Consider the following 24,041-nt stretch of genomic DNA (forward strand, 5'->3'; position numbering starts at 1 on the left):
AAATATAATGGTGGTTTTGGTTAATATAACTTTAGCAAAGCCTTTCAGTGTCGCAGATGTCCATGGATGGTGATAATCGCTTTCCATCATGTGAGTCCTAACAGTTTGCCCTTATATAAAATTTAAAAAAAATTAAATCACAAACATACTTTACAATTTCATTAATTTATATAGAATAAAAAAATAAAGTAATAATTTGTTTTAACTAAGTGTTTCAAAATCATTTTACATTTGACCTAGTTTTTCCTTGCAGATTTAAATGGCAGCTCTTTTTCTTAATTGCAAATACTTATTAAAAATCGCGGTAAGTATATATGACAGAAGAAACAAATCCTTGTTACTTAAAGCGTGGAACGAATGGTTTTAAGGCCATTTTAGTATGCACTACATATTTGAATATAACTTTAAAAATATAAAACCATGTTGTTACATTTAAAATTCATTTGTAAATAATATCTTTAAAAAAACATAACAAACATAACAAAGATTATTCAATAATAATAATATATTAATTTATTATCATCTCAAATCATTTGAATCTTTTAAAAAAATATATTAATTAAATTATATATATATATATCTTTTTTTTTTATAGAAAGGAAGGTGGACGAGCATATGGGCCACCTGATGGTAAGTGGTCACCAAACGCCCTTAGACATTGGCATTGTAAGAAATGTCAACCATCGCTTATAGCCAATGCGCCACCAACCTTGGGAACTAAGATTTTATGTCCCTTGTGCCTGTAATTACACTGGCTCACTCACCCTTCAAACCGGAACACAACAATATCAAGTATTGCTGTTTTGCGGTAGAATATCTGATGAGTGGGTGGTACCTACCCAGACGAGCTTGCACAAAGCCCTACCACCAGTATATATATATATATGTTTTGTAGTTTTATATAATTACATGTAAAACTACAAAACAAAATACATAATCGTAATGGAGCTACGCCTGTGACTTGAACCTTTTCACCAATCAAAATTCAGTTTTCGTGTGGCGCCAAATCGCATCAATCACAGTGGACAGGCGGAGCTTGGTCAGTTTAAATCATGAATACGGCCCAAGATAATTGTCAAAAGATTTTATGGACGTGTTCTTTATTATTTATTCGACAATCATGCTGTCCTGTGGCACTATAATATGTGCCCTTATGGTCGTGGGCGGCGTTTCGACTCGATTGTTTAAGTCTACATACGTAAGCAATTACGAAATCTTAATATTTCATCACTTAAAGATTAATTTATACAAGTGTATTTGATTTTATAACTTAGCGATTGTCTGAATTTTAATATGGGTGATTGAATTTGTGCAAGCACATATCAGAAATTATTAATTTTATGAGCTCATTTTGTGAGGTATACATGTATATATATAGGAATTTAGTTTATTTAACACACACAAGGTATTAAAAAAACATAGAAATTCAATAATATTTAATTTTAAAGGTTTTTTCAATTGGCTCATGTGGCAGATATTATTTATAGTGATATAAGTACCACAAGAAGCGCTGCATGCTTCAAAAATGTTACAGAAAAATGGTGAGCTATATAAATTGCTCATTTTATCTCTCTCGGGAATGTTAAAGTTACTTATAAAAACATAGAAAATCGATTAGGCAGACATCCAGCCGTTTGGTATTCCAAACTCCCTATAACCCTGAAGAAAATGACTGCCATGTATGAAAGCCCTTTGGTATTCTCCCTACAACCCTATGAAGAAAATGCCTTCCATGTATGAAAGTGATGAACGGATCTCGACTGAACGCAATTAGAACCATGACAAGCAAATGACTTAGCAGACTTAATTTTTTGCACTTTCAAAACTTTTTTTTGTAGGTACTGTTATGCATTACAATTCTGCCTCATAGATTTTTTTGTTTTCGGGTTGTTTTTAACCATCAGAAAATAATTGACTTATTGTCTTTAACTGGACTAAATTGATTAGAACTGAACTAAGCTTTAATCGTTATGAATAAAAAACATGAGCAAATCACATAACGAAATGCTCGCCAGATCCATAGTCAAATCAAGCCCTGCAGCCCAAAAAGCGCAGCAAATTCTAACTTCAAACTAAAATCCAAGCAGACGAAGTCGCTAGTATCATCCTATTATTCCCATTAATTAACATAAAATTTTGTAAACTTTTATAAAAAATGGCAACAAACATATTAAGTATTTCCCAAAAATTTGGACAGGTCAAATATAATGTTTAGCACTACACGCTACGGTAGGAAAGAATAAAAACGATTAAGATGTTTAAATACATTTTAATTTAGAAAGATAAAAAATGCAAACTTTCCCTAGAAAACGTCCAGACTTATATTCCGTTTAAAAAATCCTGGCTATGATTATGTGAAGTTGAATACATTTGAAGTTTACAAATCATTCATACAATCATTCTGAAGATACAACGGTCGACATCTTTAACAATTACATTGTACCTATATTAATGGACTCTACCAATTTTTCATATATTATTATAGTATTATATTACTTATTACTGATGCTGAAAATTTATGTTAGATATGAAATAAAATAAAAAAATAGAAATCGATTTCGTCGTCGGGTTTTATAAAATAGTTTTTTTTTAAATGTATAATTCATAGTAGATAAATAATACATAAATAATATTGCATGATATATATATAGGCCTCTGCATCTTTGTCAGATGATTTAAGCAAGCCACTCTCCGTGTTGTTTTCCACCTGCAAGACAGGTGAGCGAAGTGTCCTCTCCGTGGATGCTGCTACGCCTGGGCAGGCAACTTTATGGCAACACGGGCTTGCCCAGTACCCATGCCACCCTCTCCTCCTCCCCAGCAGGATCCGCAGGAATGACGAGTCAATACGTGTGGTGCTGGTTTGGCCGCAGGTGACTGGCTTACGCCTAAACGGAGGCACCGCTCCGGGTTTAATATTAGTTTTCCTTCTTCTTTGGCGTGACGCTGGGATAATTTTGGGAAACAACGTATCAAGGAGAGGGGGGAGGATACTGTGATCACGGAAGATACAGGAATGTGACACTAGTAGCTACAGCAGTCCGGGGTCGCGTACCCGTAGTGATTCCAACCAGCTGTCGGACAGATAACTGGTAGATCCACCCTCTGGACAAATTGCATGATAAATGCAACAAAAAACAACATAATATTTTTAAATAAAAATTAAATGCTTTGTAGGTATATAATATAAAACTACGTGGCATAACAAAAAGTACTATACCTATAAAAGTATTGTACTGGAACTATAAAAATGATACAATAAAGCTCTACACAGTAATGAATTTACTGGTGGTAGGGCTTTGTACTGGTGGTAGGGCTTTGTACTGGTGGTAGGGCTTTGTGCAAGCTCGTCTGGGTAGGTACCACCCACTCATCAGATATTCTACCGCAAAACAGCAATACTTGATATTGTTGTGTTCCGGTTTGAAGGGTGAGTGAGCCAGTGTAATTACAGGCACAAGGGACATAAAATCTTAGTTCCCAAGGTTGGTGGCGCATTGGATATGTAAGCGATGGTTGACATTTCTTACAATGCTAATGTCTAAGAGCGTTGGTGACCACTTACCATCAGGTGGCCCATATGCTCGTCCGCCTTCCTATTCTATAAAAAAAAAAAAAAAAAAGAATACCAATGCTTAAATCGACGCATAGCAAGCAAATCAAAGTAAGGTTAGAACTTACAAAATACGATAACATTAATAAGTTTAATTGTACATTCTAAATTATACACATTTATCTATATTATAGAACGGACAGGCAAACGCGACCAAAGCGCCATAGGTACACAGTAGAACTTCCCCGCCTACGCACGAAGCGCTTTGAATCCACATTTATTATTCGCACTGCGACACTGTGGAATGCTTTGCCTAAGTCCATATTTCCTGATAGGTACAATTCTGGTGTCTTCAAATCCTTGGTAAACGGGTTCCTTCTGGGCAGGCGCGCTACATCCTAGACCGTGACTATGCTTAAGATCAGGCAAGTCAACGGTCAAGCGCTTGCCTATTAACTGTAAAAAAAATAAAATAAAAGAAATAGTAAAATTTGTGCATAGTAGTAGTAAATGAGTAGTAAGAAGTAATAAATCAGTTTTACTTAATGCACTTTTTTTATTTTAAAAGGAAAATATCGATATTTACAGATAAATACAATATTAAGATTTTCTTATTTCCAGGGCCCGTTAAAATGATTTCGAAGTTGTTCGCTAATTCTTTTGTTCGATAAAATCAAATCACACAATGTAATTTGATTTTATCATATCATATTAGTATTTTAAGAGTCGAGACAATGTTTTCTTGTGACAGTATTAATTGCATTATTCCAAATGTTAGATATGTAGAAAAATAATATACTATATTTTTTAAATTTTTGATTAACCTTTATATAGAGTATACTTAACGTTATATTAAAATGGCAAAGATTATATATTTAAAAATATTTATTTATTTCTGCGGCAAAAGAATACATGAGGAAATTGCAATTTAAAAAGTTTTGGCAGAAATTCCGGCGTTACCATATCCTTCTTTATATCATACATATTACAAGAAACAGCCGTTGTCCAGAGTTGGAGGACAGTTAGAGTGTCTTTTATAATAATTCATAAAAAAAATTAAAAATCTAACTGTTTGTTTTATATCCTTCGCTTGCATTGGAAGCGAAGGATGTAAATGCTGAATTGATTGTATCCTTAAGGTTATGTCATATTGTATTTATAATCTAGTATTGTGAACACGTAGTGGCGCCAGACAATTTTCAAATAAAATTCTACGTGTGCTTGGGTCTAAGCATGTCGTTAGGATTTAAAGAGACGTATCTTTGTCATAAATTTTAGTGTTTTATAAAGTAGTTTGTATACATATATACTATGTTTAATTTAAAAAAGGTTAGAATATTAAAAACATATTAAAAAAAAGTTATTACTATTACTTTAACATACTAAAAAAACCGTATTTATACGTGATGTAGATTCCGCCTGAGGCATCACCCGCTTACGAGGGGAGGCGGAGTTACCTTCTGTATCTTCGTGGTCCTTTTCTGTACCGCTGAGAACGTGTATGACAATTTCATAATTATCAGTATATCTACATATCGGTAGTTTAGACGTGAAAGCGTACCAAAGAAATATACCAACAAACAAACTCACTTTCGCATTTATAATATTAATAAAGATGTAGGCCTTACTTGCACTTGTTAAGTATTTATTAATTTAGTAAGCACACTAACAATATACATATTACACAATGACATATACAACATTACACATATAAGCGATTTCTATGATCTTAAAATCAGGATCAATCTGTAATAAAGAAAACGCCTCTGACATATATTCCTATATGGTACTTAATTATTATTTACCATATTAAAATATACTCATCTTTCTAGTATCTTTGTCGAAACCGAAGGTAATCATTATTAGTCTACAATTCTGGTAAGCGCAATATAAGCTGCCCTTAACGCTTTAAATGCTAGATTTGCCGTCTCGATAACTTTTTATCCAATTAAGCTCCGTTGTTTGATTTTATCAAATCTTTATTAAAAGTCAAATCAAGTCCAATAAATGTCTAAAATGATTCGTAATAGGTATACTATTTAATATACCTAAAGTTTTTTCCATATGAATTTAAATTATTTAAATATTATTTTGGTATGATTTCTTTATAAAAACATACGTAATCCAGACCTGATGATGTTGGGACAGACGGGGGCTTTGGCGCACTTTGGCAGACATCTCTTTCAGCAGTTACTAGGTGGTAGGACTTAGTGCAATCCCGTCTGTGTACCACCCACTCATCCGAAATTCTATCGCTAAATAGCTATACTTGTTATTGTTGTGCTAAGGTTAGTGATGCATTGGCGATGTAAGCTATGGTTAAAATTTCTTACGATGCCAATGTCTATGGGCGTTGGTGACCACATACCATCAGCTGGCTCATATAGTCGTCCGCCTATCTTAAATTTAAAAAAACACCGCACCGCATGATACCCACCGTCAATAAGGTGGTGGAATCATGCTGCGGTCGCCCGTTCTAAGCTGCACGTCACGATGTGAAGACCCTCTTCACATCCCGCCTAACTCTGAAGACCAAACTGAGGATCTACGGTGCCTACGCCACGTTACGTAATATAGAATATTTTTTTACGATATCTGCAAAAATGATTTTTTTACAATTTTTTAAATGATTTTCTGGACCGACCGATCGATGCGTGACGTCACATCGCCCAACGTCTCTTCCCAGCTCATACCATTTCGACTGTATTTTCGCGTTATTCATGATTTTATTTATATTTCGGATAGTGTAAAAAAAAATTCATATATTTATTATACAGTACCATAGCATAGTAACTCACCAAATTCTCTCGAACTCGAAAAAAATTCTTTTTCCATATATATATTATCAACAAAAACAAGTAGATATTTTCGTGATGATTTTTTGTAAGTACCTTAGTAGTAAAATTTGTCGTATTTATAAGTTTTTAGTTTGAGGATCAAACAATTAATTTTTACAGCCTAGTTATAGGTATTCGTTAAATATAAACATAATTCAGAATGTTGATACGTTGAATACCGATGGTGTTGTCATTAGAGTTTTTATCGATGAAAAATGCATTTCACCGTTAATCTTAAGTTTATTGTTAATCTTGAATATAATTTGTGAAAAACACCCTATCGTCAATGGTTATGAAAAAATCTTGAATGACTCTGACCCAATGAAATTGATTTTTAACATATTATGTTTCTTTGAAAGTCAAATACGTAGCCTAATATAGTACGTATGATACAAATAAAATCAAATAACTATTTATTCAAATAGGCTTATAAGAGCACTTTTGAAATCTTCTAGTTTACGATGGGCTGAAGTATTTGAATCCAAGAGGCCACCTCTTGGACTTAATTATAACAAAATTAGCAATTAGTCTGGACATCTGGATTGGGTACGGCATAAAGCGCACCTTTCGAAGATTCCTTTCTATGTGCTTCCCAGGAGATAATGCAACTGGATTTACAAGAGTTTTACCAGATAGGACCATCAAGGTCGTTGTCGACGGTTGCACTCTGACTTAAAATTCGTCAATTTTAGTGTTTCACAAGGATGCGTGTTACCACCTAGTCTGCTACTTTTGCATATTAATGACATGTGCAAATGAGCAACATTCAATGTTGGCAGACGAGAGCACTGTAAACGCCTTATACACTGGCCGCGCTAATATTTGTCGGGAACACGTCGATGAGTATAAACTTGTGTCTGAAATCACAAGTACTAATTAACCAAAGTCTGATATTGGGGCCAACCAAATTTGGTACAACTCAACCCCAATACGATACAAGTTTGGGCTATGACTTCTAAAATGTCACCTTTTGTCATATCCCCTCATTTTGACCTCGATGCTAAATCCAGTATCGGGACGTTAGGTTCCGCGGTCTATTGCAAGGTGAAGCCAAATTAGCCTGTAGAAGCTTTGTTTGCTCAACAAGGTAACACAGTACTTCCCGTCAGCTACTTGCCTAAAATTCTACAAGGCGAAAATTCAGCCCAGGGCGGGCATCTTCTATCGCATCTTTTATACTCTGAGAAACTGAACTACTGAAATCACAAAGAGGGATAAAATAAATACGAAATTATCAACGCGCGTATCGCAGTGTCGCCCACAATAACGATTGTGCGAAGCAATGATGCCAACTCCTACAGAATATTCCCCCTAGAACCAACTTCCAATTCCCCTAAATATCAATTAAAAACCCCTAAATTTATTGTTGTACACTCGTTTTGAGAGGTAATTTCAAATACAAATTAAAAATACATTCAAGTATTATATAAAATTGCTGTTCTATTTATGCGGGTGCATTTTACACATTTACATATATTAATTAATGACCTAATAATATTATGATGATAACAATGAAATTAAACTATTTTTATTTTTCATTCATGACCAGAAATCAAACCCCGTCCTATGTGTTGTACAAGCACGCTGAATAATAGCTCAACGGGAGCTATTATTTCAATCTCAATATATTATAAATTTTTGATATTTCAGTTTTAGCCACGCTTCGAGTTTATATTTGATTTAGTTTGTTGGTTGGGCTCGAGCCTTAATATACATTGTATAGTCGTTCGCATTTTTTAAGAAAAAACAAAAATTCTTAAAAAATAAGAAACCCCGTAAAAACTCCCTAGACGTCTTGAATCCCCCTAAATTTGGGGTGAAAGCCCCCAAGTTGGCATCAATTGGGCGAAATGACGTCACAGTCAAAACTCGGACGGAGTAAGAATTATACGAGAGCGCCTAAATTGATTTGTTTATAAAAAAAAAGTTTACATGATATAGTCATAATTTTTTCACACATGTTGTTATAATCATTTATATCTTATTATAGTACAAAAAAAACAACATTTTTTTTAATTTACATGTTATTATGATCAAGTTTTTATATTTAAATTACAGGATCGTCAGTTGTTACTTCTTAGTACATTTTATTATACCAAAATTAGGACATTGACAAGGAAAGTAGGTGGCTGGTTGCTAGTCAGCTTGAAATCAAACTATGCTGCAATTTATTATGTTTTTATTTTAATTAAATAAAATGGCACAACATACTTAATTCTGAGTCGTGATAGTATAATCCCATTCACAATCAAGTCATATTACAAGGTACTAAAAACTTATGTAATTAAAAGTATACAACTGCCAGTGTTAAATAATTATTGTTAAAACAAAATTATATTCAATGAAACCTTCGTACATATTATAATAATAAAAAAAATTGTCAGTATAATTCTTGCAAATTGCAAGATGTTACATGACTTATTTTGATATATAACTTATGTCATAATACTTTTCTAGAAAATAGAAGAAACATGCCATAATTATATTAAAATAAAGCAATAGTCAAAATTGGCCTGTCGCTTAATAAAACTAAATGTATGAAAATAAAATATTCCTTATTACAGACCATTTATAGAACAAATAATGTGGTTTTTTTTTATGAATATTCATAAACTGCAATCGGAATCCTGTAACTGTTTTTCAAGCAATTTTCTCATTTTTTCAGGAACTGGTACTCCCGAATGTGCTGGTTTAGGTCTTCGTTTCCATGATGCCTTTTTTGCACTTTTAGAAGCACTACTGGGTATCTGTGCTGGCTTGTGTTCTTTTGGCTTAGGGGTCGACAAATTAGGAACTGTATTTGTACGAGTTCTAGGCTGAATAGTCGTGTTGTTAACTGTAATAAATCCAAATATTAACAGCTTAGATTACTATTTGTATATACTTTGTGTATTTTTCGATTACTTTACTTTGTGGATATGGCCACAGTGTTTTAAATAAATAAATAAAATAATATAATTAGTCAATACCTTTAAGATTTTTTTCTGGAGTTTTTTTAGAGGATATTGCTGCTTTTCTTATAGTCGCCACTGGGGACGCTTTTGTCTTAGTCGTTTTTATAATAGTACGTTGCACTTTCGGTGTGGCTTTAGGTGTTTCTCTTGGCGCCATTATTAATTATCTAAAACTATTAAAGGTCACTTAAAAGAACAAGTCCGTATTATAAACAAATATAACTCATAATCTTTAACTGCGAACGAATTTGTTGAATGTATATTTCAAAATTCTCAACGACATACGAAATAATGTTACTCTTATAAATTACACAATTTCGCTAAATAATGGGAATGACTTAAATATAATACTGATGTTTTCTTTAATTCTAATTGTTTTGTTATATTTAACTATTTATACACACAACAATTTTGTTATACTAATTTCTGCTTTTTACATAAATCATTAAATGTTTTAACATTATTAGTCAATTTCTAGGAAATGACGTTAAAATGGCAATACCAAGCCTAAGTACATTATACAGATAAAAACATGACATTGTTATTTAAGCATCGTACGTATGTATCACGTACGTATATAAACATCGACTCGAAATTTTGGATCAAATATGACAAAATGTAGGAATTTAAATAGTGAGTATTAAATACAGTGTCATATGCTTGTGATGTATAAATGTTTTTTTTAGATTTATATTTAGATATATTTATAAATGTTTTTATAGATATTTTTTTTCTTTTTTATCCACTGCTGGACGAAAGCCTTTTTCTTCTTGGGCAGTCCGCATCCATCTCGTACATGCCACCTTTTTTAAATCGTCGGTTCACCTTGCCACAGAGCGTCCTACACTACGTTTGCCTAAGCGTGGTACTGGTGGTAGGGCTTTGTGCAAGCTCGTCTGGGTAGGTACCACCCACTCATCAGATATTCTACCGCAAAACAGCAATACTTGATATTGTTGTGTTAAAGTTTGAAGGGTGAGTGAGCCAGTGTAATTACAGGCACAAGGGACATAAAATCTTAGTTCCCAAGGTTAGTGGCGCATTGGCTATAAGCGATGGTTGACATTTCTTACAATGCCAATGTCTAAGGGCGTTTGGTGACCACTTACCATCAGGTGGCCCATATGCTCGTCCACCTTCCTATTCTATTAAAAAAAAAAAAAGCGTGGTCTCCACTCTAACACGTGTCGGCTCCATCAAGCGTGGTGACTAAAGCAAATAAACCCCCCCTCCCCTTTATTATTACAAATTAGGAAAACTTTATATATATTTTTTAATTTAAATTCATTCTTCAAAAATTCATAAATCTTTAAAAATCAGCATTGTAAATATGGCAACATTGTTATCTATTTTTCGCGACGTCCATCTTTAATATTTGATGTGTTGTGTTGTTAAGAAAATTAAGGCAAAAATAATATTACAATACTTTAAAGAAATAATACACACCAATGTATTTATTGACAATCAAGTAACAAGTTATTGAGTTATTTTTTTAAGTCCTGTTAAACTGATTCGTTCATGTTTATTAAAAGTGTCACAGTTTCATTATCGTTTGTTCCACTAAAAAGTTTCACTTGTAATTCACTGCTATTGACCTAAGTGCTAATTGGCCAACCTTCAAATGTTTTCTTCAGTTGTGGTATAACTGATACAATATAATTTAGCGCGTCCATACCTCTCGTGCGATTGTTACTTTTGTTGTCAAAACAGATGAATTGTGAAAATGGATAGATTAAATCAGATACGGGGCGAGGCGGGAAGCTCGCGAGACTTAACGTTGGATACTACTTCCCCGCCGAGTGAGGCCTATATGACGGCTAATGAGAGCTCTTCAAAATATTTCTCGCTTTCAGAAGTCGATTCAACTTTTAGCATTTCCCCTTCGAAGGAATCTCTGACGACGACCAACGCTGACCCAGACCGGACTATCACATCTGATGCTGAATTGATATCAAATCTATCACCTATTCCGAAAAAGAGCGATTTAGATAGTTATAAAATTGGTAAGCAAATAGAGGCCGCCAATATCCTCTCTGGTGGTGTCAATATTTTCGATGATAATGAAAACTCTTATGATGGTGATGAACTTGTGATAGATGACAATGTGATGGTGGATGACGAAAAAGTTAATGCTGAATTAAAAAATAATGAGAGTACTGAGCCTCCATTAGATAAAATGGATAACCTGGAAGCTTTGGAAGATACGGAGACTATACCGAGTAAGGATACCGAAGTGGTGCTACAAATAGATGGAAAAAATGTTGATGCTATTGATATTGGTAATGGATTATATTTATATAGAAAAGCTGGTCAAGAAGAATTAGCAGCCGTACAAATAAATAATGATGATCAACAGCAGCCGAGCTTTAAGTTTTTAAAAGTGCGGTAAGTCTAATAATACTATCATATAGTCTAAATATTGTTAGAATTGTAATTTATTATTTCTCTCTCTTAATCTCAATAATTTGTTGCCACTAACTTCTTTATTTTATTTAGTTATTATCCATTTTCAAATTTGTCTTGCTCATGTACATCATTATTATATTACAAATGACAATTGTCAAAATTTGACATAGTACTTGGTTCAATTTCACAAAAAAAATCTCATAATTTTCGTAGAAATAAAAAAAAAACCAGTTATCTTAATAACAGATTTCTTTCAAGCCGATTCATATCTAATTGGTAATACAAGCAACGATTTTTAAATTTGGAGTTGGAATATTTGTTTTCCACCATATTAAAAGCCTCTCTATTTGAAGAGAAGGTTATCCACCAGGCTGCTCCTGTGCGGGTTGATGGAAACATGTGTAGCAGATGTATACTGGTGGTAGGGCTTTGTGCAAGCTCGTCTGGGTAGGTACCACCCACTCATCAGATATTCTACCGCACAACAGCAATACTTGATATTGTTATGTTCCGGTTTGAAGGGTGAGTGAGCCAGTGTAATTACAGGCACAAGGGACATAAAATCTTAGTTCCCAAGGTTGGTGGCGCATTGGCTATAAGCGATGGTTGACATTTCTTACAATACCAACGTCTAAGGGTGTTTAGTGACCACTTACCATCAGGTGGCCCATATGCTCGTCCACCTTCCTATTCTATAAAAAAAAAAAAAATGTGTAGAGAAAATCACAATGTTTTCTTTCACTGCCAAGCAAAAGATTTATTATAAAAACAAACTAAGTCCTTGAAAATTCAGTGGTGCTGCTCAGTTAAGATTCTAGAACAATTGGGCCTTTATCACTCGCAACATCACATATCTTAATTTAATTTATCATGTATGATATTTTAAAAACCGAACATAAAACTAAATAATATGATAGGTCATAGTTACAATTAGTTAAATGTTTGTGTCTATAGCTAATTATCTAAATTACTAATTACAGGGAGAATGCTGAAGGAAATTTGGAAGTATATGAAGAAATTGAGGTTGAGATACCAAAAGAAGTGGTAAATAATGAGAAAATAAATTGTACATTTTACAAATTATTTCCATATTTAGTCATATTTAATAAAATGTTATTTTTATATTTTCAGCCAACAAAGGATGGAAATCCTGCTGGAAACACTTCTCATGTGCCTATAAAGGATATAAGTAAAGTGATAAATGAACCTTTAAGTAATAAAGTTGCTGATAAAATACCTAAAACACCAAAAAATGAAATTAATGTTAATAATGATTTGGGATTAGAATGTAATGTAGAATTACAATCAGAAATAAAAACAGAAGTAAATTTAAATGGTAAAATGATGAAATTCCATGAATCTCGTAAATCTCCACTTATAGGTACATACACTCCTATGACTTATCATTCAACACCAAATAAAGAAGGTATACCCTTAACAAAAACAATGGTCGATCAACAGCTACATCCCAGTAGACATTCAGATAATATCAAAAAGACTATTGAAGTGCATACTGATAGTTGTAGACAGAAACATTTAGAAACTCCTCCAAAAAATAAAGATTTGCATGAAGTACCTAAAACACCAGATAATATTAATTATCAAGAAAACGAAGAGAGCGAAGACGGAGCGTCAATTATTCCACCGAAAGATATCTGTCAAAAACTACCTTTAAATGAATCAGATTCAAAAACAATAGACATAATTGATAATTGTGAATCATCTAAAGGAGAAAGCATAATTATTGAAGAGAATGATACATCTATTATAATTGTAGACAATTCTGAATCTTCAATACCAACTGTGAATGAAGAAAAGGTTAAGAAATTTGACGAAGAAATACCATCAACAGTAAAAAATGAATTACCTAATGAAGAAAAGAACATTAAAGGCAATACCATCATTCTTCAAGATGATAATGTAAATTCAGACAATGAAACTAATAATCCACTTTCTAAAGAAGTTGATAATAAAAAAGATAAAGACTCAAGTGATACGCAACTAAAAGAAGAAACTATGGAAGGTATTAAAACCGATAAATATAAAATCTTTGACAATGTTGCCAAAGATAATATTGAAGTGCAAGCATTTTGTGAAATAAATCATGTTGAAACACAATTGCATGAAAAAGCATTAATTAACGACAGTGCTCTATGTTCAAAAGATTGCAATAAAAAAGATGAAACCATAAAAGTAATAGAAGATGTCAGTACAAATATTGACATTGGGTCAGAACCTAACAATGAAGTTAAAATTACTAACCCAACACCTGTTCCAGAAACAACTAATGCAAATGAGATTAAAAATGACGGAAGTGAAATAAAAAACCATAAAGAAAGCTCTCAAAACAATATAAATGAAATTTGTGACAGTACTGAACATACCAAGTCAGAATCAATGAACACAATGAAAGAAAACGAAATTCAGGAAGTAATTATCATTAGCGAAAATAAACATGGTGCTGACACTATGACTATGATAAAAGATAATGAAGTCATAACTCCCAAAGCACAATTGGATATAGCTAAGAAATTAGAAGACAAACTTAAAAATATTTCTGCAGAAGAAAAAATCACTAGTGTAAAAGATACAACAAGTGCCAATAAAACAGTTGACACCGAAAATAAATCACATTCGAAAGATTGTAAAGAAGAAGATAAATCTGAAACAAAAAAAGCAAAAGATTGTATAACAAATGATTCAAAACAAGGAAACAATGATAAATGCTTAAATTCATTACAAAAATCAAACCCAGAATTTGTTACTCATTTGAAAGACTCTGTTTCTCAGTCAATCACAGTCAATTGTGATAAAAAAATAATTGATACTGATATTTCTAAAAAAATGAAACAGGCAAATGTGGCAATGAATATAAATAAGCTAATGTGTCCAAAAAGTGATACAGACAAAAATAAAATAGAAATAAAGGATGATACAACAAAATCAAAAGTAGTTGTAGCTTCAAAACCACTTAACAATAACAATAGTGCAGTTCCTTTTGGAAAATGGACTTCTGCAAATAGACAAGAGTTTTTGAATAAAATAAAAGAGACAAAAATACCTACTATTAATTCCAACACAAAGCAACTGAAACAACCTAATGACTTAAATAGAAGGGATGTATTGAAAAAAATTGATAGCCAAAGACAATCTGCCACAGGATCTATAAAAGTTGGTGATTTTGGGAAAATGTCGAAACTTAATACAAAAATTGAAACTGCGGCATTTGTTAATAAAAGTAGTGCTCACCAAAACACAAATAATACAGAAACAAAAGTTACTTCACTAAAAATTCAACCTTCATTTGTAAAACAAAAACCTATGGTGAGCAAGAAACCATGCAAAGAAGAAGAATCTATAGATTCTATTTCAACTAAAGTACCCATACAGCGAAAAGAAATCAATAACCAGGACCTAATTGATAAAACGATTGAAGGTATCATTAACAGAGCGGTAGCAACAAAGGGTACAACAGAAAATACTGGTGAAAAAACCGAAAATACTGATAAAAATATAAATACAAGTACTCAAGCCTCATTAGATGAAATTGAGATGAAAATGAACGAATTACACGGAAATCCGTTTGAAGGCCGAGCGTCACATGAGATGCCCCAAATGATTAGTAACGATGTTAAAATTATTACTAAACCTGACCACATACAAATGGACAAAAATAGTAAAATACCCAGCCTTGTACCATTTAAAAATAAAGATCATAATGTTGTAAAAGAAAAGGAACTGGATGAACTTTCAGATGAGGAAATATTAGAGCATGAGCCAATCACAGGAGACATAGATGTTAATAAACAAAATTTAGTATCTTTATTATCCAATAAAGAGAAAACGCCAAATGATACCAAGAAAGAAGCGATAATTACGGAAAAAGACTTTGATAAGTTTGCGAGAAGAAATTCTTTTACTTATGAAAATTGTATTACTATGAGTTTTGATGGGAAAGAGCCACATAATGTTATCCAAACCGTTGTGGAGAAAGAACCTCCGGTGAAAAAATTATCTCGAAATGAATTAATGCTTGCCGAATCTAAAGCTAAGTCTACTATTAAACAACATAATATTGCAATGAGACACAATAACCAATTAAGTAAAATTCCAACTTCTATAAAGATAGCGAATGAAGACGATACATTGAACAAAAATTACCAATCTAAAGTGCAAATCGCCTATCAGTCTGTTCTGACAGCGAAGCGAAATTTGGAGTGTCCAATATCAATAATAGAAGATAAACCAGTAAAAGTAGTTTATATGGAATCTAACACGGAGTTTACCCCAACACAATTAAATGTACAGGGACAGGAGTTGTCACCATCTAAAAAACAAATACCGGAATCATCTGATGTACACAGTGCTTCAGAGTCTTTAGATTCAGATACACTAGAGACCATTAATGAAATAAAGCCACAAGACGAAACAAAGTTTAAAATCAAACATCAAAGAAAACAAGTCTTGACGCCAGTTAACGAACCTGAATTAGAATTGATTGAACCAGGTGATCTAGGCATTGAAGTATCGCCGAAGAAAAAACGTAAGTTAGAAGATAAAACTGAAAAAACCACAAAAAACCTTGTGCCAAAGAAATCTTATCTGTTAAATCGTAATATAATAGACGATGAAGTCAAGAAAACTCAAGATTTAGTGAAAAGTTCACCAAACGAAACCAAGAATAAAAGTGAAACATTTAAAAGTCGTACAGATACTATATCAGCAATAGATAATTTAGTCAAAGCTGCTGAATTAATCGAAACACAAGCTGAAAATAAAAACGCTATAATTAATGTACAATCTTTGGATAATTCTCAAAACACGCCAATAAAGAGAGGAAGAGGTCGACCTAGAAAGTATCCACTACCTGAACAAGGAAAAGAATTAAAAGTTCCAAGTCCACAGAAAAAGCCTCGATTAATAGATGCTAAAGTTACCAAAAATTACACAGATTCAGAGGATAGTAGTGACGGAGAAATCATAAAAGAAAATTGGACAATGGGAAAAATTAATGAAAATATTGTCTGTCCTATTTGTAATAAATTATTTAGATCTGAAAATGTTGTATTTAAACACGTCAAGCATTGTACCGGTCCGTCGCCTAATAGATCTGATTCGGATAAAAGAAGTCCGATGAGACTGAGACACTCGTCTGACAGGAAATCCTGCGAAAGTAGATCAGACTTTACAGATGACGACGACGAACAAGAGAAAATTAGAAGTCGCAAAGCTCGTCACTATGCTCAATCTATGAATGACACAGACGACGTTATTGTAATAGAAGACACACCTATTAAAGAGAAGTCGGAAAAAAAACAAAAACTAAAACTTTCGGAGTTAAAGAAAAACATCACTAGAAGTAAACATCAACATAATACAAATAATCTAATTTGTGAATTTTGTGGTAAAACATTCAGGCAGTTATCATATTTAGTCAATCATAAACTGCAACACAAAAAAGAAGATATGAAAGACGCTGAAAGTGAAGTTACGAAATCTGTCTTTAGTTGTGAAGTTTGCAAAAAAGAGTTTCGAAAATTGCACCATTTAGTCCAGCATCGAATAATCCATACTTCTAACCCCATAGCAACAAGGATACTCAGAAAAAGTTCTTCTGAACAGCATGATACTTCAAAACCTTTGAAAAATCAGAATGAAACGAAACAAAACGATGATACAAGTGCTGGTTTTCGATGTGAACCATGCGATAAATCCTTTAGAAAATTACATCATCTTGTTGAACATAGAGAAACTCATGATGGTATCAATAAAAAATGTACTTCAAATTCACAAAGTTCCAATGAAACTACCAAGCCTTCACTATCTCACTATTGTGATGTATGCAAAAAAGTATTTAAGAAATTACAAGATTATTTGGAACATAAGGAACAACATTTTGAAACAAGTTCTGAAAAATCAGATGATAAAAGTGTTAAGAGCTCACTCTCAACAAAAGATATTATACACGAATGTTCACTTTGTTACATGGTGTTCCCTAATGAGCATTCTTTAAATAAACATACAGTTATTTGTCTGAGAAAGAAAAAACAATCGGCTGCTAAGCAGGCTGCCAAGAAGACCGAGGAAGAAGAAGTTATCGACGGCGATGAAACTAAATCTGATGAAAGCATGTCTGAAGACTTTATTGACCCAATTAAACACCATGAGCAAGCTGACACTTGCGAAATAACTGAAAGCCCACATGAAGATACAGATACTTTGGAACAAAAACAAGAATCTGACGATGTTGAAAAATTAAACATTATTCCTGATAATGATAACATCAAAGAATTGGAAAAGAAAAAACACACTTTGGAACCAAAAATAAGTGATGTAGTATTAATACCTGAAAAAATATCTACAGAACAAACTAAACAAAATATAACTGCCGTTGATAATGTTTCTGATAATTCAGTTAAAATAAAGAAACCTGAAATTAAAGAACATGTTACGATTGTAGAAACACCTACACCTAAAAAGAAGTTGCCTCCTAAAGATAAAATAACTCCAACCGTTACGAAAAGACATAAAACAGTTAATATTTCTCTACCAGCTGTTGAAGAATCAAAATTTAAAGTGGAGTCCAGTGATGATGATGAAATACGATACATGTTAAACCCAAATTTCAAAGAAGACGAACCTTCCGAGGGTAAACTGTTCATGAAAGTAAGAGCTAAGAAACGCAATTCCCTTCAAATAGAAAGACCAAACTCGAAAGATTTAATTAAAAGAAGAATATCGTTGCAGCATCCGCCAAAAATACCACGCTTGAAAGCAAAAGCAGTCGAACCGAGACCTCTTAATTCCTTAACAGTCGAGAAGAAGTTAAAGCTTTCGAAACCAGTACAGTTGCCTTACACGGATTCCGATGATAGTGATGTAAAATATTCCTTCCCGAGAACAAAACCGTCGGAAGATGTCGCTTCTAAAGATATAGACAAGAAAAGTAAAAAAATGTCGTTGGGTGCTAAAAGAAAATCTCTCAGTGGAATAGCGAAACGAAAATCAATGGGAAAGCACAAGTTAGCGACACCAACAAATAAAACCAAAAAACGTAAGTACTGATCATCGTTTTAGTTTTTCAATTTTTTCAGTTGTTTAATTGTAAATATTTTTCATAGGCACAACAGAAATGGAACATAGATGCGACTGCGGGCAGTTGTTTAGCAGCGCGGCGCTGCTGTCCCGACACACGACTCTGGCGCACACGCCGCCCCGGATCCGTCGCCGGCGCTCGCCTCCTCCCGAGGTCGAAACACAAACGCCTAATAAGTCACGGACAAATAAAACTAAAACGATTGTGCAATCAAAAAAGCTCAGAAGTGATGTTACCAACTCGAATATGACCCAAAACTTAGGAGTAGGAACCAGAAAATCTAGTGTTAATAATAGTGAAGCGAAAATTACGAATGACGTTGTCAAGGCGATAAAAAGCGAACCCAGCGGTAAAAAACTCAGAAGTTCCGCACATAGAGGAGTGCCTGTACCGGAGAAAATGAGAAAACTTATGGAGAAATCGAAAAAGTAACTGATATCGGTAAGAGAAGAAGTTGTTGACTGAGTAGGATTTCTGGATATTGTATGAGAAACTAGAATAAGAATAGGGGTCGCTAGTATGTAGATAAAATCACACATCACAAGCGCTCACAATGATGAAACAGACGGACCATTGTTTAATAGATATATTTTTCCTATTTCGGCATGTTTAAGATACACCAAATGACAAATATTTTTATCGCAGTTTGGAGCGTTGGTCTTGTCTATATGTAAATTTGCGAAATTAAGAATCATATATAGGTATATATTTTGTCAATTTGTTCTATTATAGATATAGATATATGATGTAAAAGAGTAATTATTTATATTTGTGTTAGTATTAAGAATAATTTCCTTTTTTTATATTTCTTTTACGCGCAGTGCAGTTTTAGTTGAACTGTTATATAATCATTAACACTGCTAACAAAAATGTCTATTAATAAGAATTGTAAACAATTGGGCGATACTTGATTAAAATGTTGTACACTTGTTCTTGTTGCAGTAATGAACAAATAAAACCAAAATATATATATATATATATATATTAATAAAAATGTTATTAAGAAGCACAGGTACAATTTTAAAGGTATCTATTGAGCCAAGGAAATAATCTAATTAATTTTATGTCGCAGATGTGTTGTAAACTGCAAGTTTAGTGAGAACTACTGTTTCGTAGAACGAAACTTTATCACCATTTTTGTTAATTTCTACCATTTTACGATTTTTGAATTTTAATTCGATCATAAAATTCTGACACTAGTCTGTGTATGCACAATTTTGATATTAAATAGAATAGAGCAAACAACTACAAATCGCCCAACTTTTAATTCTGAAAAGTAAACCACAAGAGATCGGTTTTATTGTTGTGGTACAATGTATAGGACAATCTTAATACATTTCCCTATTATGGTTATTTCAAAGGGCAGGGTAAAAAATTTAGGAACATGATAAAATAAACATATCGGAAGTTTCATTTTTAATCAATATATATTTGTGATGTCGATGATATTGTGGATATAAAATGAGCTTATAGAAAACATTTTAGTGGTTTTTGAAAAATTGTAAATTTGCTATAGCAAATTAAAGAGCTTCCCAATTTTGGATTGTTCCCCAAACGCTTTGTAGCATATTTTAAAATGTAATGACGAAAGGCGTAGTAAAATTGATCTTTCACCAAATAACAACCAAATGATCAATTTTAGCCCTCAATTTGGAAGATATTTAAATATACGATTAATAGATAATATTCAAAAATGTATTTTGGGATATATTTCATAATACAAAGTTGTTGAATATAAGCCCTTATCTATATTATAGTAAAACCGACCATAACGACATATACTTTTTTGTCATGGATTTTCGTCATAATTTTCTAGAAAAATAGGACCAAATTTTATGAAAAATTGTTTGTAATGGTAATAATATATACTGTTTTTAATTTTAATTATTAATGTTTATCTGCTCTCGTGACTAACATTGGATTAATGTTATTGTTAGAAGTAAAGCGTAGTGTCTTGTAAAAAGAGCATTTAACATAGATTTTATATATGTAGATGATATCATTATTTTTATTATGATGCAATTTTCATTGATGGGTTATTATAAATTGTCATAAAATGTGCTGTTTACTTTGAAGTTTCATAGTTAAAGGTGTTTTATTAAAATATTCTGTGTTTTGTATGTTTAAGAGATATAATTTGTAGTAATTTTTGACAATAAATAATTACATACTGATGATGTTTTTAAATGTTTACATAACTATACAATATAAGTGGAATATAGATTAGACATATTTAACCTCTTTCACAAATGATGTCTACAATACTTGCTTCCATCAGTTGTGGGTCGACACATCTAATTTGGGCTGAAGCTAATGCGTCTTCTAGTAGAGAGTTCAATAATCTTTCATCATTTCCCATACATGATAGTCTTTGTTGAAGAAAATGCACATCAACTTGCAATTGTTGCAAACCATGGCGACTAAATGTACGCAGCCTCACGCACTCCACTAAAGCTTTCAATGCTACTTTTAGTGCTCCATTTGAAAGCGCGGCGCGATCAGCTCCAGCTGGGCTGAAAACTTCAATCCTTTCCGAAAATATTCTATTTATAGGCGAAAAGGATGAAGGTGCCCGAGACCATATAGTACGCCGACTGGAATCGCTAGATGGCTTTATGCTTGTAGGAAATAGTTGTGATGCAGCACTGTCAGCACTAGCAAGCGTTTCTACGACCCTCCGACACACAGCTCTTGGACCCCTCGGTTCCGGAGCTCGTAACCAGTCCCTAGCGAGGACTGATACTCTTAACATTTGTGCTGCTGTTTGTCCTATAAACACAACTTCAGAGTCTAAAGCCGTTTGAGCTGCAGTAGATAAATGAACCATTACACTGTTAGTATCTTTTTTATCTATACTCAGTCCTGGAGCTGATTCTTCCAAGAGTTTTAAAAGATGACTATGTAATGTGGCAACACCACTTTCTTGCATTTCTAGGCATAGTTTTGCCAATATTAGTAGTAATTCAAAAGGAATGTTATTTGACGTCTGTAAGGAAGACATTTTCTTAACCATTTCTGATAGATTAATCAATGTTTCTGATATTACTGTCCAACAAGCATCAGCAACAGCCTTACCGCACCATGATTTTAATCCAAAGGAAAGTTTGTTCTGTAGGAATGCCATCAAATCTAATAATGAAGCTTGGATCTTTTGCATCAAATGAATTTGCAAAGAATTTAGAATATCTTTAAGATCAGCACACTCTGTACCTTTGCTTGCTAAGGACTGCCTTACTCTCATCAAGTTTTCTTTAAATTGTAATTGAATTGTTTCATATTGTAATGTAGCCTTGTGCTTTATGCATTGTTTAACAACATCCAAAGCTTTATTAGAAACCAACTCACTAGAAATAATTTCTGACATTGCTTGTAATTTTCTAAAGAATTTGTCTAACCCTCTTATTAGTATCTCGGTGCCAATGTTTTCAGGTCTCTTGACAACATCTTCAAAAAGATGGAATACTTGAGACATCACTTTATCGGCAAACTCAGGCAAGTTGACCATTTCCTTATCATCAAATAGATCATGATAACATGATATTACAATACCCAAGTCTGCTAACAAAGTGTTATTGCATTTTTCTACCCATTCCAATATATCAGCACTGTCGACTATAGCATTTAAACTTTTCAGATGTGTATCCAGTCGATTCTCAGCACATGTCAAAAAAATATCCTGTAAAGAGGAGTCAGTTTCCTGTAACTGTCTTAAGAGACCTACACTTTCAGCTAGTTCAGATGCTGAAGTGTCTGGTGTCAGTAGTCTTTCTCTTAAAGTCTTCTTGAGATCACATATAATTTCTGAACATTCTGTCTGAATGCTTTGAAAAGAAGGTTGATTACCATACTTCTGTAAGACTCTTTGAGCATGAGAGTAGTCTTGTACTGCATCTACATAACGGTTTTCTTGAATTGCTTTATTCAATTGAGTCGGTAAGAGGAACACAAACTGTAATTTGTCTAACAATTGACGAGTGCTACATAATCTATTAACACTGTTCCCACTTTCCTTTAAATTATCGGATATATTGGAACTGAACTTTGTTATGTTATTTATATTTTCACTAAGTTTGTTCATTTCCTCTTGCATTATTTGAAAATCTGAGCGCATTTTTCGAACTGTCTCAGTAGCTGATATAAATTTGTTATAATTCTCGTAAACCAATGTTTGCATTTCTGACTGTAAGAATTGACTTTGAGTTACTACTTCGGCCTCTTTATCCATTACTTGTCGTAGAGTGGCACATTTCAAAAGACATTCTAAATACATTTCAGAATTAAAGTTACTTCCATCGATGTCTAATGGGTTTTCTTTGTCCTTAGGAGATTCTGCCATTCTGGGTTGTCAAGGAGTAAGACTCCAAAGGGTTGATTTTATTGCCTTACAGTTTTACTTCGTATATCTAAGTGCAAAATTTTATCAATGAATAAATTATTTATAAACAATAAATACTATCACTTCAATTCAACATAATAATGTATGTCATTGTCAAGTCTCTTTCAGACGTCACACATCACAATAATTATGATCACAGAGTACTATCCCCAAAGATAAAATAAAATAATTTAAAGTAAATTAGCATAACTTCGTAGGTATAGAAGAGATCTATGATGTTAGACACCCAACAATTAAAATATTAAGTTTTTATAATTATGCATGCTCACTACTTGAAAAAAGTTCTAATTATATTGAAAAATAATAATGCTTTAAAGATTGCCAATTGCGAATATATTTTAAATTAATTTAAAAATTATTGCTAAAATTGATTAAATTATTTAAGATAAACCAAATAACATGTGTATATAAATAAACCTCATTGTTTAGGAAAAAAGTTTAAAATTTTTGACGACGGCGATCACTGCACCTGTGCGAATGCGATGGTAAAATATTCATACGTACAATATTCTTTTTACTTCTCGACTGAATTACAACATATTATGATTGTTTTTTTTTTGGGATTAACGAATGTATACTATTTTTTAGCCTACTAATGTATCTAATAATGAATCGATCGAAGTTTCTTATTGGAATATTAAGGAACACATTTTGTCGTTCGTACTAATTTATGTCAACCAGCTGTTAATACCAGTCTTGACTTGCTTGCTATTGTAAACTGCATCTAATTACTAGTATTTAATTTCTTTAAATATGATTTGATTATATTATGGAAATGTCATATTATAGTATTAATATA

At 32.8% G+C, this 24,041-nt stretch overlaps 3 protein-coding genes across 3 annotated transcripts; 1 reads left to right on the plus strand and 2 right to left on the minus strand.

The window, feature by feature from the left end:
- Positions 1-8,554: 8,554 nt before the first annotated feature.
- On the minus strand, positions 8,555-10,879 carry LOC126769062 (uncharacterized). The gene is made up of 3 exons (XM_050487615.1): positions 10,791-10,879; positions 9,360-9,530; positions 8,555-9,226 (listed from the first exon to the last, which is right to left on the minus strand). The coding sequence occupies exons 2-3, from the start codon at positions 9,499-9,501 to the stop codon at positions 8,997-8,999; spliced, it is 372 nt and encodes a 123-aa protein (XP_050343572.1). The 5' UTR covers positions 9,502-9,530; positions 10,791-10,879; the 3' UTR covers positions 8,555-8,996.
- On the plus strand, positions 10,726-21,020 carry LOC126768856 (uncharacterized). The gene is made up of 4 exons (XM_050487210.1): positions 10,726-11,729; positions 12,731-12,794; positions 12,882-18,804; positions 18,872-21,020. The coding sequence occupies exons 1-4, from the start codon at positions 11,068-11,070 to the stop codon at positions 19,276-19,278; spliced, it is 7,056 nt and encodes a 2,351-aa protein (XP_050343167.1). The 5' UTR covers positions 10,726-11,067; the 3' UTR covers positions 19,279-21,020.
- Positions 21,001-23,317, minus strand: LOC126768904 (vacuolar protein sorting-associated protein 51 homolog). Its single transcript, XM_050487315.1, has one exon. The coding sequence runs from the start codon at positions 23,180-23,182 to the stop codon at positions 21,080-21,082; it is 2,103 nt and encodes a 700-aa protein (XP_050343272.1). The 5' UTR covers positions 23,183-23,317; the 3' UTR covers positions 21,001-21,079.
- Between the last annotated feature and the right edge of the window lie 724 nt (positions 23,318-24,041).

This window comes from Nymphalis io, chromosome 6 (assembly GCF_905147045.1).
Source record: "Nymphalis io chromosome 6, ilAglIoxx1.1, whole genome shotgun sequence".
NCBI classification, from domain to species: Eukaryota; Metazoa; Arthropoda; class Insecta; order Lepidoptera; family Nymphalidae; genus Nymphalis; species Nymphalis io.